Source organism: Idiotropiscis lumnitzeri, chromosome 9, assembly GCF_059441095.1.
Source record: "Idiotropiscis lumnitzeri isolate Australia: NSW breed Sydney's pygmy pipehorse chromosome 9, RoL_Ilum_1.0, whole genome shotgun sequence".
NCBI lineage: Eukaryota > Metazoa > Chordata > Actinopteri > Syngnathiformes > Syngnathidae > Idiotropiscis > Idiotropiscis lumnitzeri.
In genome coordinates this window covers 2084154-2099187 of record NC_142399.1, presented here as the reverse complement: position 1 = coordinate 2099187, position 15034 = coordinate 2084154, and the positions used below count along the sequence as shown (strand labels likewise).

The following is a 15034-nucleotide window of genomic DNA, read 5'->3' as shown; positions in this document are numbered from 1 at the left end:
CAGACGTGCATGTTTGCGGCCATTGTATAATGAAATGGGCTCAAGGCAGAACAGACCATCGAGGCTTGGCACAACACCGAGGCATATGGCGGAAGCAGCCGTCATTTTCATGGCAGGTGGCTGGACGTTGCGGGTAGGTAAAAGGCCGCGTCACCTTGGGCTACCGTCCTTATGGAAGAAGGCCTCAGCAGAAAGCAGAGCACTGAGAAGCGTTCTTTCATTTTCACCACATTTCTACAGAAATTTTACATGCATTTGTCAGCCAAAATAAAAATGATCAAGTCGGATCAGATGGTCAGTGTCAGCCTAACTTTTATACTTTTCTTAAAAAGTCATACAGAATTGGCTACATTGTTAAGTGTGTCAGCGTCAGGAATCCGTAAGGAATGTTTTTGGGTCGCCTTCACACTCGGGAGGTTTCCATTTAAAGAATAATACTACCTGAGGTCAGTCTTGGGCGGTCAAGTCCACATAAAGTGTTGTTTCGGGCCAGAACTGGCCCCCGGGCCTTGGGTTTGACACGTGTTAGATAGTGTGTATGCTTTGTGTTAAATTAGCCCGGATTTCACACTGAATCAATTAGTAGGTGAGTAAAAATTATCATTTTAGTATTTATATTTTTTTAAATATTTCTGTTTGATGCCTCAGTGAACTTTTTTCACGTAAAAAGGGTTAAACTCAGTTTAACAGGATGGCATTGTTTTTGCGCAAAGAGTTTGATACAGGCAGAGCCGCCCTCGGACTTACTGTAAATATATTTCAGTAAATGGCTCCCCCCTCAATCGTTTCCATCCATGTGTGATGAGTGTAAACTGCCGTTCTAATTGCCAAACCTATAAACAAATATATAATCCCAAACGCTATCTTTTTGTAAATCCCCAACACACAGGGCAAATTGAGAAATGCAAAGCCTTCTTGGGCCCCCCAAAAAAGCTGGAAGCATTACAAAAACATGCGAGAGAAGAAACAAAGAAATACACTCAAAGGTATTATCCGTTCTGTATTTTATTGTGTGTTGAGCTCACTGTTGCCGTGGATACGATTTCACAACGGAGTGAGTCTTGGTGTGCTAAAGCCATATTTTGGTACCTTATTGGACAGTTTGTTTTTGAGAAATTTGATTATGTTCACTAATCTGTCATGATCATTTTTTTTAAAAATGATTTTAAATCAATACAAATGAGAGTAAATCGTGCGCACGTCCAAATATATTTAAAAAAAAAAAAAGATTCATGCGAAAGCAAACATTTTCAATGTACCTTTTCCCGATCTCGAAACACATTTGTATTGGATGAGTCACACTGATGGACGCGCACCCCCACTGATCAATTTGTCCGAGTGACAGGATTGACAGGGGACCAGAGAAAAAAAAAAGAGCTGAAACTCGATACTGCTCAGCGTATTGCTGCGCTGTGATGACTGCGCTTGCCAATCAAGTTAATTTATCCCCGTGCCACGGCTGTTGCAGCTCACAGCAGAATGCAAAAAACAGAGAGCGGGCCTATTGGCACGCCAGCTTCAAAGCACGGTGAAAGATAAGGCGGAAAAAATGCACGCTCATCTTATTTTCTTCTCTCCATCCTTCCTTGATGGTTTGGAGCTGATCTTTATCGCGCGCCTATAGCCTTGACTCATGTCACCGTGGCTGGCTATGCTCTCCTACATCACTCCAGCCCAGTGACAGCAGACTGACAGTCGGACAAGCTATTATGAAATGACCTTGGTCAAGTGTCAGGCGGGCCGTGGCGTTGCTGAAACAGTAACTCCACGAAGTGAGCAATTTTGCAGCATCTTTGCTGACGAGGTGAGGAAGGCATCCTGGCATGAGCTATCGAGGAAGCGGCAAAGTGCTATTCGACAAGCCTTTGTGAGGGACGGGGGGGGGGTAAAAAAAAATCACTTGACTTGACTTTAATTATAGCAACATTCTGAGGCTGTTAAGCAAAAGTGAGCGATAGATTTAACAAAAGCACAGTTGTGCCTCATTTTGCATTCCCTTGCAGGGCACTTTAATTAGTCTACATGTGTATTTATCCGCATAGCCGAGTGGATTTCATTAAAGACTTCAGAGAGCTATTTGTTCCGAGGCTGAGCTGATTCTCCGACACCTGTAAAGTGAAATTGTCGTGCCGCAGGTGTAATTATTTTGGGAACAAAATCGCTGAGGCGCTTTCGGTTTTTGAAGTGGCGAGGTGACACAATGATTGCTACTCTTGTTGTCATCGGGGCGTTCCGCTCGTAGACGTTTTTCATTTCCTTTGCCGACGACTGTTTTGCCTTGGCGCAAACACTTGTGCCGCCGGTTCGACACGGATGATGACACCACCATCATGATCACGAGTGTGAGGCTCCGCGTGAGCCCGCAAAGGGAATGTATTGTCGTGGGCTTCCCCGCAGTGCAGACTTTACAAAGAGGTGATTGTGGATTGGGGAGGAGCAATGCCCCCCCCCCCCCCACATATGACAATTTTGATGTCATATTATATCCTAGCGTTATACTTTTAGGTGAGAGTTTTTATCCAATCAGAATTCAGCTAGCTCGTGTTGCCAGGCAGATTACATCATAGAAGTAGCGTGCACTATTCATCGGAGGCCTTCAATCGCAATTGTGCGGGCGTCTCTTCTATCAAAGCCAATGGACTATCAGTTGATTGACAGTTGCGATAGCCAATCAGGTCACGAGTTGGTTACAGTGAGCTTTCTCGCTGGTTTTGCGTTGAAGGTGATGAACGCGTCTTGTGATTGGATACTGACTCCTGAGGGGGCAGCGCTTTGCGGAATCAACACACCCAAAAGTCGTAACGGCCAACCATTTTCAAGACGGACCTTTCAAGAGAAGCTAGTTCGTCCAACACTCACTCAGTAAATGTGTTGCTGTATATTATTTGTCCGAGTGGTGTCATAAATGATATTATGAGGGGGATTGATTCACGTCGGACTAAGTCGGACTTCACAGAAGGTCTCCGTGTGAAATGCACGGACCGCCACTGACAATATCTGCAAGGTAGGCCACAATTTGCTTGTACTGTGAGTCGCATTAAGCAAATTAATACAAAATAAGTATTGCAGTGGAATGAAAATAATCTGGTATTCTCCCAAAAAAAAAAATGAGAGAGAGCGCGAGAGAGAAAGGGAAAAAAAAAACCAACAACAGTGATGTTGGTGACCTTGCAGCAACTCAGTGAGGTGATGCTGGGTTTCTGTCAGGCTTCACTATCCCGCAGCCATTTGCTCACTGGAGCACAGTTTTAAACATGCAATGAGGATGCTCAACGTGCTGTGCAAACCTCAGTCGAGTGACCACTATAAATCTGACAACAAAATGCATGACAAAAACAAAAACAAAAACAAAGAAAAAAAAAAAGGCTCCGCACTGCAACCCTCTGCAGGCTTCTTTGTTCACTTTTTTTTTTTTTTTTTTCTGTCTGAGTGGTCGAGCTGACATGCTGGGAAGATAGTGTTTGGATTCGGGATACATTTATCTCAAGTTCAGCTCACTGCACCCTGAAAGAACTGGTCGTGACAGACAGGCCACTTCGCCAGTGTCAGAGTATGAAAGGCTTGACTGAACAATCTGAAGTCATTAAGTTGACTTTTGGAACCGCAAGAACAAAAAGTGCACAACTGGGGAAAAAATATCCGTTTGGAAACGTCACGCGTTTGTCAATAAAGGACACTGCAAAAATCATCAAATAATCGTGGCAGAGTCCAAATCAAGACGACACGAACATGCAAAAGAGACGCCAGCATGCAGATGAAGAGATGTCTTTGCAGATGCGTCTGCTCCCGATCAAGAATTCACGCTGCGCCCGATATATCGAGCACGTCTGCTCCGAGGAGCCGCAAAGACAAGAGCGACTCTGTACGGAACTCATCCCGAGATACACTAGCAAAGTAATTAGCACATGAATTATTTCTGCGCAATGACACGCCTCGGTGCCTTTTGACTTTGCTCTTGTCTCAGCCATGTCTCCCGTGTCTGAGGCCCAAATTAGATATCTGACAAACGTGAGTGCTCTCCAGTCACATGCCAACGTTGGCCTCGCCTCGTAATCAAAAACGAGGCGGCAAGCGTTAGCTTTGTTTGCTAACAACCTTGACAAGGTTAGACCCTAATTGAGCAGCTTGTTAAGATGCTTAGCTGAGATTTATCAGCGGCTTGCTCATTAAGAGGGGAAAAGCGGCATCAAACTTTACAACACACACCTGCCCGTGCAAGTCATTGCTTTTGAAAATAATCACTTAACCATGATCATCTCTCGGCAACAAATTAGTGCTGATGGGGGTTTTTTTTTTGGGTGCGTCTGACTGGAGCAAACAAGGATTTTAATAGTCCACTAAAGTAAACAAATACACTATTAGGAAAAAAGCTTCTCTTTTGATGAGGATTCACCAACCCGACAACACCATCCCCAATCTCCCCTGAGTTTACATTATTATCCCCTGGATTTACTAAATCAAAAAGGATTGGCTTTTGCAGATTAGTATTCAACACATGACTTTCCCTCTTCACTGTAACGCTGTTGTGATTCGCTAATGGGCTGAGAGCAAACGAGAAGCTCGCAGCGAGAAGTGGGCCACTGAGTATGTGCATTCGTACGCTCGCTTTTGCCCGCTCGCGAGCCCCTTAGTCATCGTCGACATCGTATTTTCTTTGATGGTGATTTCTTTATGGACGTGTTTGATGCTCTTACGTACTCGACGCCGGGTGACCACTTGTTGGAAAAGTGAGGGTCAATCTCATCCAAAGATCAGTGACAAAGTGGCTCTTGAAAAATGGGAGCGTATCATCATTGCTAATGCAGTAAATCCCTCTTGAGCGCGGAGGTTACGTTGCGGAACACCTCAGCCATAAATGAAATCTGCAATATAGAAATACGCACCGTGCATGTTGTTATAGCATTTATGGCACTTAATTTAAAAAAAAAAATGTTCAGGACTTTGAACTTGATGGTAACCGAGCCAGCACGGTGGGTGGCTGGTTAGCAACTCATAAGTTCAGAGGTGCGGCATTGGATTCTGGCTCCGGCCTTCCTGTGTGGCGTTTGCATGTCCCTCCCCGTGCCTGGGTGGGTTTCCTCCGGGTACTCCGATTTCCTCCCACATCCCAGAAACATGCACGGTTGTGATGGGTCAATGAAGCTTCAAATTTGCTTCATGAACCAGTTGTAGTATTTTTGGATTCCTGTGGATGGCGCTCTCCGTTCAACATTGGGATGAAAGCACACTGACTTGCATTTTTTTGCAGAATGAGCTGAACATCCTAAAATATTCATATCTTCTTATATTTCCTCACATGTATGAAATAGAAATAATGTGCATTACCTGCAAAAATCATTCTTTTGCATTTTGGGATCGTGTTTGCAGCAAGCCGTGTGCTCTCCAATTTCCCGAGGAGGCAACTGGCTTTTTACCTTCTTCACACCGTCCACCTCCAAAGTGTCTGTGGTGTATTGTGTTTGATTGAATCGCCTTTTCCCTGCCAGTCCCATTAAGTCCTCAAGGTGCTACTTTTGTTAAATCCACTCCACAAAATGTTCTCCCCAGTAGGGAATAGCACAAAAAGATTTATTTTAATAGCTGCCAGCTATAAATGGCGGTATGTTTTCATCTCGCTTCGGCGTACACACTATTTGATCTTGAGTATCTCCTGCCGTTTCAGACAAGAGGTTTTCTCTGCTTTTCTTGCAAAGCCTCCCGGGAAGACCATTCAATCTTTTTGGGAACAATATCTAAAGCTCCGGCACTCGCACGTATATTTAATTTTCTTACAATATGAGATTTTATTTTTTTGTATGGATATTTTGTGAGAATAGTGAGTCGTAACATAATCATGCTTGAAGGAAGGGCTGTGAAATATCTTCCTGGGGGGAGATCTTTATAATAATTGAATGCATTTTTTTTGGAATGCTGATTCGGTGGCTAGCGCTAACTCTCTCGTGAACGACTACTAAACATTTTAGTTTGGTGTGTGACCTATTCGATATTCTTCTGTCATTGATTATCGTTATCATTTTGACAACCATTTACAGCATAGGTGTCAATCCCCGGCCCGCGGGCCAAATTTGGCCTGCAAGTGTAATTATATTTGGCCTGCGAGGCTATGCCAAATGACAACTCGACCAATTTACATTCTATATGATAATAGTAACATTCAAAATAATCATTAAAAAACACCAATAAAAAATGAATACAAATCAGTTTTTATATTGTTTTTAAAAAATTAAATGCTGGCAAGCGTCTTTGTTCAAGTTTTACTTTTCATCCCCCTGTGTTGAGTTTGACACCCCCCTGATTTTCAGGATGGCCAGTGTGTGTTGTGGTTGTCACCAGACTACGTCCAGTATCTCTAATCTGGATTATTATAGATTAAAACATTTGATGTCGCACTGCCGGGTCAATGTTTATTAAGAACAGATGTAAATAAGAATAATGTTCCAAGAAGCTTTGTGTCAGCAATCTCTCTACGCACAAGACCATGTTGGCCATAACATGGACTCTAATGGCTCACATATGTAGTGACCGCAATACTTGGACTATTTGGAAATAGCTAATGAGGCATTTGCATCTGGCTGGGATTCTGGAGGATACCCTCAGCCCGAAATGCCGGCTGCCAGCTGCTTAACACGGTGTGATGTGTGATGATGTTGGCAGCAGAGCGACGTGGAAATCGAAATTCAAAGTGCTGATTGGTGTGCACAGCTGTTGTAGAATCAAACGTATATGACCAAGACAAGTGCGACGTGTTTACTGAAAGACCATTTGACAGGGTGACATTCATGATGATGTGTCTCATCACCCCATTTTTCCTAATCACTGCTGCTTTTGTTAATTAAGAACCAAAATAATTCAGCCGGTTGTCAGTTTTCCCTCATTCGAATGACGCAAACTGGTGTTAGCGACTTTTAATATACAGAGGTACATATGTTCATATGTCTGGCAGGTAAAGGCACAAAAATGTCGCAATCTTATAACAATGTTCATCCTAGACTTTGCATATAAAATATCACAACATTAAAAAGTGACGTATTGTCTGGATCTCATTGAAGTAGGGGCGACAGGATCCAAAAAAAGCCTATCAGAGGGTTTGTGGAGCCACAGAGGTGCCAACCACGGCAACTAATGAGAAATCGTGATGGGATGATACTGCGGGCTCCACCACACCGCGGCCGCACCGCTGTTCACTCTGATGATCGAATTTGCCTCGTGGTTTTCAGGACAGGAAATGTCGTCGTGCTTGCGTTGTCTTGAGTTTTGAAAGAGCTGGAGGGATGCGCCCTGGAGGGGTGTGGCTTTTTGGGGAAGTGGAGCAGGCCAACTCAACACTGAATGGCAACAGCTGTCGTGAGCACAAAGTTGCCAGATGGGTTATTTACTCTTCAAGTGATGGGAATGGCGCATGGGTGTACTCGTGGAAGACTGTTTGATTTTGACTTTTGGGCATAACGCCTTTGGAGCTTGATGGAGGTCAGAAATGTTGCTTTGCTAAACATAACATAGCGTACACATTTCGCATGCTGTGTATTACAATAGTACCATACAATTGTGTCTTGAGATAAGAGTTGAATGTGATTCGTGTTCATACTCGTAATTAAAACGTGTTCAGTTGAAATGAATGTAAATTACATTAATACATTCTCCTCTAGAAAAATAAACCCCACAAATTTTTTTTTCTTTAAATAAGGAAAACAAACGCTGTGATAATGAACTTAAAAAAAAACATAAACATAATTAAATAGAACCTTATGTAAACAAAGACCCTTATAAGTGATTTTAATTGTGTCGATGGACGATCGAAGAAATTTAGTGAAAAGCCAATTATCAATCGAAATATGATGTCGCGCTAAGTTTGCTAGCCAAGGTCATTATTCACTTCATTTCATCTCATTTGCTTTATGAAGCAATTAATTCACAATTGGCAGAAGTATGAACACCGGTGCTGTTGAATGATTCATTTTTGTAACTAGTTAATCACAAAAAAAATTGCGTGATTAATTGCGATTAATCACATTTTTCAACTACTATTTTTTGTGAAGCTTGTAACCGATATTTACTAGAAAAGTATATCGGTATTAATGCAAAATCTCCAAATATGAGCTATATTCAATTCAAAGACTGCTTTGATAGCTTTTCTTTGATTCTCAAATACGATCTAAATGGCATAATAATTTAAATAAAATATTTTACTCCGCTAAAAAAAAAAGATAAATTAATCTCCCGAGTTAACTCTTTAATTTTAACCGCCCTAATTAGCACCCATCCATTTTTTGATTCTCAAATATTTTGTGGACTTTGACTTCTCTCAACATTTCAAATTGCTGTGTGGGGTACAGACCTTTGTGCAACCACTCTGGTTTGAAGTTTTTTATTATATGGGCAGCATGTGCTACTAAATGCCTAATTGATGCCTGCCTCCGTATTTAATGACACACTGAATGAACGTGTCAGATGAGTTCCTCCAATCTGACTTCCGGACTCTCGCTCACGCTCTCTCTCGCTCTCTCGCGCTCTCTGAGCTCAGCAAGACATCCATCATACTGTGCAACTAAATGACAGTGTGTCTAACAGCACTTGGAATGTGTAATCTCGCACCCATCCACACATGCTGACTCTTTCAGTCAAATAGCTTCATACATCCAACGGAGCGTGCCGTAACAACACATCCATCTCGCAGTTACCGTCACTGAAAAAGTCAAATCAGTCACCCAGTTGTGGTTACGCAGGAAGTGAATTTCACTCGATGGTGCAGCCCCTTTTGGAGCAGATTTTTCTTAGAGCGTATCGAAAAGACAGCTTGATATTCCGTCTTTTGACTGCAGTGGTGATAATGTAATAAATGTGTTTTTAAAGAAAGCAGCGCTTGGGGAAAAAAAAGTCCTCTCTCTGTCAAAGCCTAAGAGGCTTAGAGTGGGTTCACGATGCTAACTTGCTACCATTTCAAAAGAGTTGCCAGCCACTCATGTGTGTTTGCTTTTAATAGGCTGCCAGAGAAAAGAGATTGAATGAAAATGGGCTGAAATCCAATGTCAGTCATTTGCCAGACGATGAAATCGCTCATTCATCATTGGAGCGTTTTGAACATATTTATGGCTGAGCGCGCCCTTTTAAAGTGTTTTGGTAGCGCTGGTCTATGTGATGCATCCTATTTAAGCGCTGAACTTCTTGTGAACCTTCTTGTGAAGTCTTCCAACGTGCCGAAAGCCAAAAAGCAACATTTCTCGTCTTACAAGGGATGCGCGTGATTCTCTTGCAAACACAATGAGGTGGAAAATTATTGTCAAAGTCAATATTTGGCCTGAGAAATGTAACACATTGATGAACAGAAATTATTCTATCACTTTGTACTGGACTCTACCGGTTCTTTTTTTAAATTTTTTTTTATCAACTATTTTTTTACTTGTAAAATATGACTATAAATACCTAGATATGTGACTATTTCATTCATATTCAGCAAATATTTTTAGCCATAGTAGCTGATGGTTCAGACTGTTATGATTAATATTAATAAAATATGTATATTTATATTACAAATCAATTTTAATATTAATATTAATATTAATTTTCAGGTACATCAAAATCAATCATTCTTATCTTTTACAAAATCTTAATTTTTGATACAGCTCTTGAGTTGGTTGTCACCAACAATCTCCATTATTACACGTCATATTTTTAAAATAAAAGTCTGAAGACCATTAAAGTCACGGCCTTTTCTAATCCCCTCCCAAGTGTGTTTTGCAGCGATTGTGTTGTGATTTGATGTTGACAGGCAGTGTGCTCCCCTGGGTGCAAGCTCATTTAAAAAGAGCCATAGAGCAGCAGATGCCAGATTAGTGTCAGAGCAAAGTGACTGATGAGGAGTCTCCTGGCCGCACTGTTGTACACAAACGACACAGTCGCTTGTTGCCCTGCTATATATGATAATCTATTATGGGAATTCATATGCATTGCAGCGTTTCTAGATTTTGTGTCTTGAGTGACATCATTTAGCCTTTGTGGCACGGATTGAACTCATTCACTGCCAGCCTAGATCAAATGGATGAACTTTTTGGCGTCTATATCCGTCAATGGCCGTGAGTGAGTCAATTGAGTGGTTAGTTGCATGAAATTTCCCAGCTTGCTCTGTACCACAACGGCAAACGCAGTACGATGAGGAGAAAGGTAGTGAACTGGATGGTGTCGTAAAGAATACGACACCTTTTTGTAAATTGGTGGCTGTTCAAGATCCGTCGTTGATGACTCAAAACAACACCCTCGCAATTTCAAGTCTCAATCTATTTATGGCCTCGCTTGGGAGCACATTTTCACTCTCTTCTCGTCTTTTTTTTTGTCCTCTGTTGTCTGGAAAAAGACGAAAGGCACTAGCTTTTCTCCCTGTTCCCATTCGGTGTCATGACTCAAGGGCAAGAAGGTGCCGGCAGCTTGCAGAGTTTTGATTGACTCAAGACCACAGGACACACTCAAAGACGCCGAAGAACACAGCAACAGAACAACAGCCTTCGACTAGCTGTTTTTTTTTTGTTTTTCCCGCCTGCAGAAATATGACAGTTTTGTGACACATCAGCAGTCAAGTGTTAACGGTGAAGGTTGTATTTCCTGGCTGCAAACTATCTACCTAAAAGTGGCGCACGCACGACAGTTCTTGGAAATTTGTTAGAAGTTAGCCTCAGGTAAATGTAAGAGGGATAATTGTCACAAATGTCAAATAATACTCCACAAACATCCTTCACCACGTGAAGTAGGTGGATTAGCCATCATAAAAAAGACACAGATTTGCCATGATCCTATTTTCGGATGCGGGATGTTTGCGTTGAGCCGTAAGTCCAGCAGAGTGTCGTAAAGATTGCTGCCACTGACATTTCTTGTTGACGCAACTTTTCCGTTTTGTGTGGCATTAAACTCCGGCTTTAAAGTTCACTTGCTTTCAACATGTTTCCACGCTATACAACATCTGCTTTCATACTTTTGGACACATTCAGTTTATCGCTTTCACTGTGATTAAGCAAGCGCATCGCCGGGTTGCTAATGGAGCCTATTAGAATGTTTAAAAGTTTTCAAGTGTAATGAAAGTCAGTCACTGATGGTGCAGCTTATATTTTACTACGCTAAGTGCGTACTAATGTTTGTTTTCAGCTGTTAAACCTCACACTCACCGGTTTAAGAAAAAGGAATTTTTTATTTTATTTTTTTTTGCTTTGTGTTAATCTATCGCCAAAAAGAGAATATTCTTCGACGTGGAAACAACAATGCAAAAAGCAATGTTTTTTTTTCTTTTTTTTTTCTTTGTAACAACATGCATGAACAATATTCCTCATTTACACAGATCTCCAAAAGAAACAGTTGGAAACACGATAATCTTTTGAGTGCCAGGCCAGTGGTTAGTAATAAACGACCCTTCATCTGTGTGTTGACTCGAGGCGTCGGGCCAAAATGTCATTTTTCAAATTAATAAAATATTTTCATATTTTTCGACAAATTAAAATTACTCGTCAGTCCTCATATGATTACGCTAGTTTTACAAATGAGTGACGAGTGAACATGGTTTACATTTTTTGATGTCATGTTGAAAATTGTGATTTAAAAAAAATAAAAAATTGGGGGGGAGATATGAGCTTTCTGCCCGACACCAATGATGCGTTACGTGAATGAAGACTTTTATTTATCGCAAGTATTGCGACTTTACTGGACTCAGCTGTGCAGCAGTTTCCTCACTTTGACTGTGATATATTCTGACATTATTAATCTGACTGTGAGGTACTCACATGTCAAAATTCAACTCTTAACTTAACTTAATATGTTTTTTTATGCCTACTTCACACTTTGCTTGCCAGAAAGAAACATGTTGAAATACCTTCGGTCACTGAACAGAAACAGTTTGTCACATTTTGCCAGAGTCTATTTTCATTCAAACAACCTGTCACTTGTATTCGCTTCTTCTAAGTTAACATCCATTTGGATAATCGGTGCCCTCCCTTTCTAAAAGTACCAATAGGATGAGCCTCAAATTGTTATAAATGTCCCCTTCACATCCACACGTACACAAATAAGTGTTTGAACACGCTCACACACACACACACACACACACTTAATCCCTGGTCCACTCTCACAATTCATTCTTTATTATTTAGGAGAATTAACGGTGAATTTCTGGCTTGGCAATGTATGATGAAGGCAAGAGATGAGAATGACCCCAACCCGTGGCCTTATTTCTTATGTGATCCTGAGCTTGTGCTCGTGAAAACAAGTAGGGGTCTCTCATCCTCACTGATAGGGTTCACAGACACGGGAGGGTGTTTAAAAAAAAAAAAAAAGAACTCCAGTCAACTTCAATTACGGCCACATGTAGTTCTCCCAGAGGTGCCGTCTAGGACCTTTAAGGGGGAATCAATGAGGTGACAAATTGTTGTGGACAGCAACCCCTTTTTATTTGTTAAGCTGTTGTAGCATGCTTGAACGCGGCTCGCCCATTTATATCGCCGTGGCTTATTTTCTGCTAGTGGTTTTAATAGCTTGTTATCTGTCTAAACTAGTTTTTAAATGCTTTGTAATGGAATGCAGCCCGTCTTTGAGATGTTCGGGACAACAAGTTCCTTGTCTTTCCAAGAGTCATTTGAAATTTTTTTTTTTTCAAGTGTTTATAAATGTGATCTTTGCTTTGTCGGATTCTTAGTTTCTACATATATGACATAAAAAGGAGCGTTTGTTTAATATTCATTTGACAGTTTCTTATTACAAAATGATTGTGTAATAAATCTATAATAACACAATTTCCGATCGCGCCATACGATCAGTATTAAAATTAGTTTGCCACGGCAACGCAACCAGATTAAAAGGTGAATCAAAAAAATATATATAAAGACATCGAAACAAGAAACACAATAAAAAATGATAATGACTCGTCAGTGCCGACATGCGGCGTTGTGTGTTTTCGGTACGGTATGATCGTTGGAATGCGTATGAATAAAGTGTCAGTGCAAATGCGGCTAGCTGTGGGCTGTCAGTTTATATTTCCATTCTGGAAGGTAATGGCTTTGGGATAAAAGCGTTTCTTGAGTCTGTTTGTTTTGGTGATGACACACCTGTAGCGCCATCTGCAAAGAAGCGAGTTGAACAGGGGGATGACCTGGGTGTAAATTGTCTCAAACTATTTTTCTAGAACGCTTTGAGCAGCGAGAGGTGTAATGTGTACGGCGTCAAGCGAGGGCGGCAGGGGTTGGCCGATATTGTCTGTGCACTTTTCAACTGTGTAATATTATTGAACTGTTGCAGAATATGACGGAGAGAGAAATGGTCCTTTGGTTTTTTATTTTTTCCTGCGATTATTTCTGTTCTATCAGTCGTTTCAATCCAGTAGATGGTCGATCTGCTTGATGGATTTGAGTCTCTTCGTAACGGTACACAAGCCGAGGATTGTCGTGTTTAGTATGAAGACGGCAGAGTTTTCCGAGTGCGCAGTTATGATCATTGTGACGCAAAGTGCATTCATTTCAACGAATAAGAAAGACCCGTTTATAATCCCGAAATGCTCACTTCTGGGAATGGCGACTGCAATTGCATTTGCCCTTCTTTTTTTTTTATTTTTGCAGGCAGCATGGTTGAGTGAGTCGAGTGGGTGTCTTGTAACAGAGGGAGGTGGAGGGGGAGGGGGGAGTATTTGCGGTGCTTTTGACTCCTTTGGCTCACTTCAGACCTGTAAGTGTCCTTGAGGAAAATGCTGAACGCTCACTTGCTCCTTATGTGTTGTCATCACGAAACCTTCCGAACTGGGGGAAGGGACTAATGAGGGACCAAATGAATTAAAGATTGCCGTAGATCCGGGGTGTCAAACTAATTTTTCTCGCAGGCCACATCATCGTTTTGGTTTCGCTTGGTGGGCCATTATGACAGTGAACCCATTTAAATCATCATCATCGTCGTATTATTATTATTACATATACACAACAAACTGATGGATAACTAGATTTTAAAATCACGATCCATGAACATGTTGTTTGTTCAATTCATTTTAAAAGGTGTAATGGGTAACAAATAAAAAAATGCTTGCAATATTTTAACATTTTTCAAATTCACCACAATTGGTATCCGAGCGGTAAGTTGTAAGTTGTACATGATTTGCCCTTGCGGGCCGCATAAAATGATGTGGCGGGCCGGAGCTGGCCCCCGGGCCTTGAGTTTGACACCTGTGCCGTAGATGATTTAAAAAGTGCTCTTTCATGATTTTATTTATTGCATGTAGTGTGTTGAGTCACAAAGTCCAATACCTTTCTCAACTATGGTCCTGGGCCTTGGTAGGTAAATGTGTGTTTTGTTTTTTATTGTTTATATTAATCAGACTATTTTGAGATGATTCTCTTTTTTCTCCCCTTCTGACAGCGTCCCAATAGGCACCCACGAGGGCACGTTATTAATTCAACACATTTTCTCTCTTGGTCTCTGCAGGGAAAGAAGAGTATGTTGCAACCTTCAAAGGATCTGAGTTCTTCTGTTACGACTTGTCCTTGAACCCGATTCAAAGCAGCAGCGATGAAATCACGTTGTCATTCAAAACCCTCCAGAGGAACGGACTGATGCTGCACACCGGCAAATCGGCCGACTACGTCAACCTGGCACTGAAAAATGGGGCCGTGTCTCTCGTCATTAATTTGGGCTCTGGAGCCTTTGAGGCTCTGGTGGAGCCCGTCAATGGGAAATTTAATGACAATGATTGGCATGATGTCAAAGTAACGAGGAATCTACGTCAGGTAACAGTACAGAGGATGAACAAGATACCTGAATTGCAACACGCACCAAACTCATTCCCATCATAATCTTTCGTACTGCATTATTTGCCCAATTGGACTGCTAAATCAAATCTTGATGTAACGGCAGGTGGAAATCTAAAACAGAAGAGACCAATTTGAAAGCAAAAAAGACAGAAATTGCTTCATCATTTCTTGTCCGAATGCAATTAACTACAAAATACAAAGTGTGACCCACGAATGATTGCTGAACTTTAAAATGGAACGATTTGATGAATTGGGTCAGAGAGCGGCGCTGC

General features: G+C 41.4%; 1 protein-coding gene across 17 annotated transcripts in view; it reads left to right on the top strand.

The window, feature by feature from the left end:
- The window catches only part of LOC148329801 (neurexin-1a-like), a 176122-nt gene that overhangs the window by 46173 nt on the left and 114915 nt on the right, over nt 1–15034 (top strand). For all 17 annotated transcript variants that reach the window (XM_088305569.1, XM_088305565.1, XM_088305560.1 and 14 more), the window contains one exon: nt 14437–14738. In XM_088305569.1, coding sequence (XP_088161695.1) covers nt 14437–14738 — 302 coding nt within the window. The remainder of the gene's footprint in view (nt 1–14436; nt 14739–15034) is intronic.